General features: G+C 36.8%; 2 protein-coding genes across 17 annotated transcripts in view; one reads left to right on the top strand and one right to left on the bottom strand.

Annotated features, from left to right (window-relative positions):
- Positions 1–73: 73 nt before the first annotated feature.
- LOC123511009 (short coiled-coil protein-like) lies at positions 74–8,503 on the top strand. Of its 7 annotated transcripts, none has more exons than XR_006676683.1 (8): positions 74–160; positions 1,241–1,309; positions 1,973–2,119; positions 2,671–2,757; positions 3,039–3,177; positions 3,399–3,447; positions 4,546–4,576; positions 5,927–8,503. XR_006676683.1 is itself a non-coding variant. In XM_045266636.1 (7 exons), exons 1-6 carry the CDS (start codon positions 374–376, stop codon positions 4,553–4,555), a joined length of 546 nt encoding a protein of 181 aa, XP_045122571.1. In that variant the 5' UTR covers positions 359–373; the 3' UTR covers positions 4,556–4,576; positions 5,927–8,503. The 7 variants fall into 7 exon arrangements, 3 of the variants coding, with proteins under 3 accessions (XP_045122571.1, XP_045122569.1, XP_045122570.1); XR_006676684.1 differs by having other exon boundaries at positions 129–211; XR_006676682.1 differs by lacking the exon at positions 74–160 and adding an exon at positions 358–467 and having other exon boundaries at positions 1,973–2,089.
- LOC123511006 (kalirin-like) overlaps positions 7,545–9,105 on the bottom strand; it is a 310,494-nt gene continuing 308,933 nt past the window's right edge. For all 10 annotated transcript variants that reach the window (XM_045266621.1, XM_045266619.1, XM_045266623.1 and 7 more), the window contains one exon: positions 7,545–8,904. In XM_045266621.1, the coding sequence (XP_045122556.1) occupies positions 8,794–8,904 (111 nt within the window). In that variant the 3' untranslated portion in view covers positions 7,545–8,793. The remainder of the gene's footprint in view (positions 8,905–9,105) is intronic.

Below are 9,105 nucleotides of genomic sequence, written 5' to 3'. Positions count from 1 at the left end.
ATACAAATTAACGCTAATTCATAATTTTTCCTTATGTTTTCCATCAAAACTGTAGGCATAGAATAAAAAATAAGTAAAAACAATAATCAGTCCTGAAAGTAAGACGGACCATTCTGTCTCACCCTCCCTTCCTCGGACGTCAACTCGTCTGTCAAAAAAGGTATTATTCTCCTTCCTGCCTTTCCCGTGGCACTTGTGACTTGGACTGAAGGTAACACAGCTCATTGGGCTTAGGTGTACAGTGCATGAGGCCCTGGTGAGCCCTGCAGTGTGAGGCAGCGGCTGTAGATCGATGTCAGTGAAGGAAGGTTGTTATTGACCACTGGCTGAGGGAAAGAGAAAGGCAGGAAGTTCATTATTTAAGGTGTAGCTCATGACGTGTGTAATAAAGCGTGCGTGCTATTTTTTGGTGAATCTGGATAAAAAGAACCACAGTCAACTGCTTTCCCCCGCCAGGAACTGTGAGGGTCCGTGAGGTGTTTGGGGGCGTGGGTGGGGGTGAAATGAGTCATGTGTGCCACTCGCAAAAAATATGTTTGGTATCAGAAGTGGTGAATGTTTGCCTGGAGGAATGGCACGGGAGACTTTAAGAGGAAGATGGTTGAATCTTAAAAGTGATAGAGTTGTATGGTGGTAAACAGGTTGAACAAGTGATTAGATATACCAAAAGTCTCTCCACTTCGTGAGTGTGAATGTAAATGTTATGTTTCAGCATAATATCCCAGACACAGTTGACAAATATGACTCAAGAAGCAAAAAAGAAAAACAATAGGTCACAAGAAAAAGTTGCAGGAATTTTTCTAAACCTATCCTAATATTTTTTTCTCAGCCTATGCAATGGTCTCTTAATTGCTAACATGACCACTTCCAAATTTCCAAATAATGGTATCCTAGCCAGACATATTCCTATTCTAGAAGATAATCTTCCTTAAAGATGGCAACATTGATAACAGCTGAGCGCATGACCATTCCATGACGCTGGGTACATGTAAAATTAAATCACCTTGTACTTGTCTACTTGGCCATATTGAGAAGCTTCCATCTGGTTGAGTTTATTAGGAACCTGTTGCATGATGTGGCAATTGCTGCACACACTATCAAGACAAACCAAACAGCTGGTGTGGGTGGAAGTGTTTCACTCTACCAGTTGCTCTTCTTTTGTAAATGTAATCCTTTAGTCTCAATGTTTCAGAGTGCAAAGTTGAAGCATTGCCATGATATCAAACTATTTCATTTCCAGAGTGTGAGGCAGCCATGTCCAGCTACCAGGATGACAACAGTATTCCCTTGGTGGATGATGATCCCTCAGGTGGTTCCTCTCACCTGTACTAGTGTAGTTCCTGATCTCTGATGTGGGCTTGTGATATTAACAAAAGCTCATAACTAACATAATAGATTTGACACATGGGATTAGACACCAACAGTAGTGAGGTGCAAGATGTATTTAATGTTAACAGACATGATGAAAATTTAACAGATTGATTGATTCAGCAGCAGTTGTACTAATTAACTTAATAGTGATAGAAATATGAAGTGAATAGAAGAACATATGTCTTTCATATCATTAATGTATTAACAATCATGGCTCAATGAATTGACAATTGGGTATTGTGGAACACTGATCATTAGAAACTCTTGAAGAAGCTAGTCTTTCTTTTATGAATCAAGGTGGGAGAGGGGATTTGGTTGCGTATTTTGTAGCACAAAGTAATTGGGAGCATGTAACTTTGTCGTCCTTTTATGAATTACAGTAATCTAGGATTCTGTATTCATTTTTTTTTTTTTTTCTTGAAATGCAGAAACTAAGAGTAGCTACATCAGCTACTGCATCAGCCCAGGTTTAGATATAACAACACTTCACCAGCTGCTTAAGGGATAGGGTTGACATATCTATTGACTTAGCATAGTGCAAGTTTGCATGATTGTGTGCCTGCATGTTGTTGAGCAGCACATACTAACCATGTTCCCACAGTGGTGCTGGATGATGACAGAACAGCTGCCTCTGAAATCTCTGACTCCACAAGGGGACAGAGCCTGGAGTCCATTCCCTCCTCTTATACTAATGGTTCCACCAGTCCCCTCCACAACAGTGAGTTCCTCAGTCCCTTCATAGGTAGTGGTAAGTCTGCAAAATTTATAATATTTATACTGACTGCAAGACTGAGTTGAATGTGTTGAAGGTGTATGGAGAAGGGAGGAGATTGTTAGAATGAAATTTTGTGGAGATATTGATGCTTTTGGTTCAGGTGGACAGTGGTTGCAGCTTTTAGAATATGTTAGTGTACAAGACATGAATGCATGATGTGACCTTGACATTAAGGATGCAGAGAGGTTAAAGCATTGGTTGTTAGGTTGGTGTGTCACTGGATGTAGATGATTGTCAGTGACTTTATTGATTGCACAGAATAAGATGGAAATGAGTTCAGTGCTTTGTGTGAGAGACTTAAAATGAATATAAATATTACTGAAAGGAAGTTTCTTTTTGCTTTCATCTTATGCAAACTAATAGCAATTTAATTTGCATTTAATCAATAGATTATGATTATTTTGTAAATAATAAAGTTTGGACTTGTTGCTATACACAGGCTTTTCAGCTGAAAGCATGATTCTCACTTACCAAAGTGTTTAGTAGGTGTTGTGTGTAAGCAAGATTTGCATATTTTTCCCCAGGTCTGGAACCAGACATTTCACCTGATGAGCAGGAGGAGAAGGCCCGCCTTATTGCTCAGGTGTTGGAGCTCCAAAATACTCTTGATGGTAAGTACACCCTCTACTGCATATTCATTTGTGTAATTTCCTATTTTAGGAGTTAAAAGAACCCCTAAGCTATACAGCTGAGATCACATATTTGTGCCATGGTTGTGAAAGAGTACTCTTCCTTCTACTAAGAAATTGCATTGAGCCAGAGTGGAGCTAAATCACAGTACCATTGAGCTAACTTGTCCCTGAGTTCCAGTATGATGATGGAATAGGGCACACACTGCCACCTACTTTTTAAAACTTTAAACTGGTGGTAATGATAATCTTACGTGTGCCAGATCTCTCCCAACGAGTGGACAGCGTCAAGGAGGAGAACCTGAAGTTGCGTTCTGAGAACCAGGTGTTGGGTCAGTACATTGAGAACCTCATGTCTGCCTCATCAGTATTCCAGTCCACCTCCCCCAAGACCAAGAAAAAGTAAGTGCTGCTGCTGCCTGTTGTAATAAATTTCATGAATAAAAGTTAGCTTGAGTCAGAACAAGGATAAGGTTGTCTGTTGCTTTCTTTCCTGTTGTATGTTTGTGCTGTTTTTCTCACACCTTTCTCATGATGAACAAAGCAGACATCTTATTCCCTGTCATCCCTCTGAAGGTTATCTATGTGTGGAGAGAAATGCTACATTAAAGGTTTTGTTACAGTAAACAGTGGAGGCAGTTTGAGGCTTGAAGTGGTGGGAGATTCTCGCAGGTAACTGTATCATGAAGCTCTTGGCACCTGTGCTGTCTCAGCAACAGCTCTTAATAAGCAGCACACCAGTAGCTCAGTCATTTATCCTGCCGAGATGGAATGAGTGTGTTCAGTTTCAGTCCCTTGTAGAAGCAGGACAGGACTAAGGACAGTATGGCCTTAAGCCTTGTCAAGTAATCTGGTTGTTGATGTTCTTTAAATCAAATTTCCAGAATTTTCATTAGCATTACTAGATTAGGTACAGTTTTTATTCCTATAAATCAGGAACATAAGTTAAATCTTTTAAGATACACACACATGAGCAGGAGCAAAAATTTTGTATGACATTGGATAAATGACTCTTACTACTTACAGCAGTAGATGATAATGCTTCACCTCACTACCACTTTATCACCACCAGTATCCAGCTTCTAAATCCTACACACATACAGACACAGATGCATTCTTAATGATCACATAATTTGCATGCTACAAATGACAGCCATGGCATGTCTTAGCTTACATGACTTTGATTCTCTAAATATTTTGGTATCTACTTTACAAGATTCTTTTCATTCAGGATATGAATAACCTTATTTTTGGCTAATTGCACTCTCAAGGATTAGCTTGCTGACAAAAACATACAAAGCGTTTCTCTCCTTTTGCTAGTTATGTAGCAAGGAAAAAATATTTGTCCCTTCCAGACATTGCAAAGTTTAATCATACCTTGTATTGCCATTATCATTCTTTTATTATGTTTACCCAACTTCAGAATATTTAACATTTACATGTTTGGATCCAGAACAGTGACATTCTGAGTTGCACTGATTGAGAAAAAACAAGACCAGATTAGACTGATTGACAGATTGAGAGAGAGAGAGAGAGAGAGAGAGAGTCAAATTCAAACATCAAGCATACTAATGTTGAAAAAATATGATATATGTTTAGAGAATTTGTAGAGAGCAGACAGATACTGTGTGTAGGCACAATGTTTTTTCATACTTATTTTTCATTCCCCCTTGAGTAGTCATTTTTGTATGTATACCAAGTCTTTGTATACATACTCCTCTATTTTTATGTTTGCAACTTTTATTTAGTATTATTTTGATTTCCCTACAGAGGCACCTAACTCCCTCCTACTAGTGTTATGGTAAGTTCCCTATCACCTCCCTATTTTTTATTTAGTTTTTATTTGATTTTTTTATAGAACTTATCCTGAAATGATCATTTGTTTTGAATAGACTAGAATATTGTTATTGAAGTGCTAATTTGACTAATTTTAAAGGCATGAGACTATAGATTTTGTCGTTGTCAGTCGACAGAACACTAAACTGTAGTAAAATCACCGAGAGGTAGGCATGTTTTGTTAGATTTTATTTTAATTATTCAGCTGCTCTTTAGTTGTTGTCTGCAGGAAGTATTTATCATAAATCAATTAGGTAATAACATTTTTTTTTATTCTTTTCTGTGTAAATATTTGAGGTAAAATGTAAATGTTGTACTTAGCCCTGCTGGTTTTTTATTATTGTTGACATGTGACCATCATGATGCATTGGAAGTGCAATCAGTGAAGTTCATTTGTTTCTACTGACGTGTCACTGAACTGCATAGGAAAAAAATTGTTAAGGCTCCCCCATGAAGCTTTTCATTTTAGTCGTCCCAAATCACCTCAAGTCTTTCCTTTCAGACCAAGTCACATTTTCACTCTTACATGGCTGTGTAATTCGTTTGTTTATTATTGGGCTTACCTTGACTTTCTACATGATTTCATAGGTTTATAATGTTTTCAGAGAGCCATACATCTTTTTTCTGTAGCATTGATAGATATATTGTATGTAACATAAAGTTGTTGCTGATGTTAAAGAGAGAAGAGATATGTAGCTTTTAAAATGTGCACAAATTTGGTCATGTAGATAGTGTTGAAATTAGATTGATGTGAGATGAAATACCAAGTAGATCTCTCAGAGAATAGACAAGGAATAGAGGAATAGTTATGTTATTGCTATGTTTGGTAAAGGATTGTGTAGATAGAGCTTTCAGTCCTGAGCAACAATATGTAGCCTGTGACCTTAAAATACCTTACTGCAAAATGCATTACATGTCAGATGAGGTGTAAAGATGAGCACTTCAGTCAGAATGCAAAAAGTGGCACGTAATTTGTGTTGATATTGAGCTCAGCATCCACATTAGTCCATAGATGTGATCATACTATTTGAGAATTTTTCACACTTGGGACATGCATAGTACTTTATCATTCTGGCTGGTATATTTCTTGCTTATATCCTTCATATCTTTCTTTAGTTACTGGTGAATGGCTATTTTGAATATCAGTTATTACATCAACTACTGAGTTTGTATCAGTACTGAAGTTATCATGAATGCCCATTACTTTCCATTTAACATGAAATGATCATGCTGACTCCTGATTCCAGTTTGATAGAAATAGCTGGGAAAGAACAAAATTACCAAATGAATTTTATCACTATTTCCTGCTCTTCAGGTCAGAGCGTCTTCTGTAGTGCCGTCAGGGGCAAGCCTGGACCTATCTAGTCAACCCTGGCGTGTCACCCTGCGAGGCCCCACTCCACTGCAGCTCTCTCTCTCTCTTGTTATTCTGTCCATACTTCCTACCAAGTGTTACTCTATCTTCCCTTCTGTACCTGTGGTGTTACTGTTGCCCCATAGACACAGTATGGCATGTGCAAGGATCACACTTATCTTAAGTAATGCAAGTATGAATACACTATTTTTGTGATCCTTATACTGATATTCTTTCTTTGTAGTAAGAACACAATATTATATTATGATTATATGTTCACATTGTAGCTCATGTTAAAGAGTACTATTCATCTGCAGACAATTGTGATAATGTAAATCATTGAGAAAACACGTACCTTCTTTTTAGAGTAGCTTGTTAATAATTTTCTCGTGGTCTTTGCTTCAAAAGCAATTTCTGCTATTCATTCCAGATTTTTACTCACAAAGGGATTCTTTTTGACATCACATTCTCACCTCTGAGTGTTATTTCATTGTTTCAAATGCTATATAATTGTTCTTGCTGTAATGCAATAAGCTTTAATGTACAGTTTGATGTTTGAAGTGTTCATATTTAGGATTACAAAAAATCCCAGATATACTCAGCAAACGACTGCAGCTTCTTAACACGTGCATGGCTCGGATAGAGTAGTGTGTACATAGTGACCGTGTTAGTTCTGTTCTGCAAGAAGCTTACCATGAAAGTGACGTGATAAGTATCTATACGAGTGGTTGTGGTTGATGGTGGAATAAAAACATGAGAGGTTCCTGGCCTTGTTAAATACTGGTGGTTGAGCAGCTGTGTGGTCATTGCTGGGTTCTGTTACTGTGCCACAAGTGCAAAAAACAGTACAGGGGTATACATAGATGTTATTCAAATTATTGGCGTCACACTAATTCAGCACTATGGAGACGGAACCTAAATGGACTTGTTTATTTACAAGTATGCTAGTGTGGCAGCATATACCTGGTAGCCTTACTCTAAAATGTCAACAGTATTTACTGTTAGTGGTAAGTCAGTATGAAGTTAATTGTGTAAATTCTCTTTATTTTTGTAAAACACTATTTCCTTCTTCATAACATTCTTTAAGTTTTGTTTTTATATGAACTGGCTTTTCCACTTAGTCTTACAACTTGAACTTTACAGTTATTCTAGGAAATGCAACTTACAGATTATATCACACTATACTACCTTAAAAAGCTTATGAATTATATTTATTCAATAATAAAACATTGAAATGAAGAAAGCTGTCACACTTTACTTTTATACCAGGCTGATATCCCCAAATGGTATTAACAAAAGCAGGATACCTTGCTTTGTCCCACTGCAGAGTTATAACTACAGAGGAGAGATCTAGTGTCCCTCACTGTCCCATATTCATGACACGCAGGGAATAAGGTAACAGTATTCTTCCCACACAGTGGCAGGCAGAGCAGCAAGACTGTACCTTAGCCACAGGGAAGTCTCACTATATACAAGCTCTAAAAATTAGCATATAATTATGCACAGGTACATAGAAATAGTGGTGTTAGTGTGTGTAGGCAAGGCAAGGAATGTGAAGTGAGGGAAATCAAGGTCCATATCTAAGGGATTTTCATTAAATATGAAAGAATTATAGTACAACAATTCTTGGCAGTTTAGTTAGCATTTTGATTTTTGTAAGTTAATTTTGTATTTTCTCTCATCAAATTGCTCTCCATTATTCCTGTTTCATGTAGCCTTCAAAACAAAAAATGTTGAATATAAAGCATTTCAGACTGCCATAGTAACTGCTTGAAATATTGTAGTGTACAGAATCATGTCAAACCTACCAAGTTATTAAGCTAATGTGTAGGCCTATCATTCAAGTAAGCTGCTTTGATGTACAGGCTATGTCTGCATTTGGTTCCTGGAAAACTTATGATTAGGCAGAATGATTAATTAGGCAGAATGATTACATAATATATTAATAATCTAGATAAAATACAATGCATTCACTGAAACGCTAAACACCTCTATATGAATCTTCAAAACCACAATTTCTGGCTAGTGGAATACAAAGACCCATCTGTAATAAAATATTTTAGTTTTGTTAGCTATTTATACATTTTTATATGACTAGTGTTGTCGAGCACATAAATTAATATACAATCACCAATCATGAAAATACTATATAATTTTATGAACTAATTAATAGCTGCATTGGCAACAAATTTATATAATAGTTATCTTTTTACCATCTACGAGAATGTTCTGTCATTTGAGTACTGGTGTAGAGGAATACAGCATTTTATTAGTGACCCTTGTATTCTTTCTTATTATTTCGTATTTACTGTGATGTAATAAAAACTGTGCAGGCACTTGTAGACAAAACAGAAAGGAAGGAAATATTTGTGCTCACTGTCATAACCTTTCTGAGCCACATGAATTTTGTTTAAATTGTGTGGAAAGCTCCAAAAATAGAATAATTAAGTTGTATTGGTTAAGACTCTGAAAGAAATATTGTCACTCCTAAGAAGCTGCAGTCATACATGTAAATTGCTATTAAATACATAACTGAGATCCCAATTTCATTTACATATCTACCTAAAGAGAAAGAGTAAATAATTTTAATAAATACTTAAATATTACTTCTTATAAGAGGTGAGGAATAACCTTTTTTGTGAAGCTTTTAGTGTAGTAAAGGAACTGCTTCCCTTGAATGCCAGAAGCAGTGATAAGATTTAAGTGACACATGGTTAGGCCACAAGCATGGTCCTGCAGGAGATTAGAAGAGTTTGCCCCTCCCTGTAGCTGACTTTGGAATTATTCAAGCAACCTTCTCATAACAGTAAATAAACCATAAAAAAAACTCATTTTGATGAACTCTGTGGTGTTATGATCTGCACTGATGATGCCACTTTAGACCTCCTGAAGGAGTAATCAGCAAGAGACTGTATAGGGAGAACACTTTCACATTCCTCCTGAAAAAAACAAAAAAATGCAATGCTAAAATTTGTCTCAATATGTTATCAGCAGCAACCACATTTCCAGGATTCAACAGGCTATGTCCAGACTCCCAACCTTGGTCATTAGCTAGAAAAGAAAATGAAACTTAGTAATACAGATGCACACAAGGAGTCTTGCCCAAAGCACCAGGAGCAGTGTCTGCAGACAAACAGCAT

This window comes from Portunus trituberculatus, chromosome 30, assembly GCF_017591435.1.
Source record: "Portunus trituberculatus isolate SZX2019 chromosome 30, ASM1759143v1, whole genome shotgun sequence".
Taxonomy (NCBI): Eukaryota; Metazoa; Arthropoda; class Malacostraca; order Decapoda; family Portunidae; genus Portunus; species Portunus trituberculatus.
This window is presented reverse-complemented; position numbering and strand designations above follow the sequence as displayed.

Coding starts and splice junctions, on each gene's coding strand:
- LOC123511009 (XM_045266634.1), top strand. CDS start 374: ATGACGTGTGTAATAAAGCGTGCGTGCTATTTTTTGGTGAATCTGGAT. Junction 1,310..1,972: donor GGTGGATGATGATCCCTCAG/GTGGTTCCTCTC, acceptor ATGTTCCCACAG/TGGTGCTGGATGATGACAGA. Junction 2,120..2,670: donor CAGTCCCTTCATAGGTAGTG/GTAAGTCTGCAA, acceptor ATTTTTCCCCAG/GTCTGGAACCAGACATTTCA.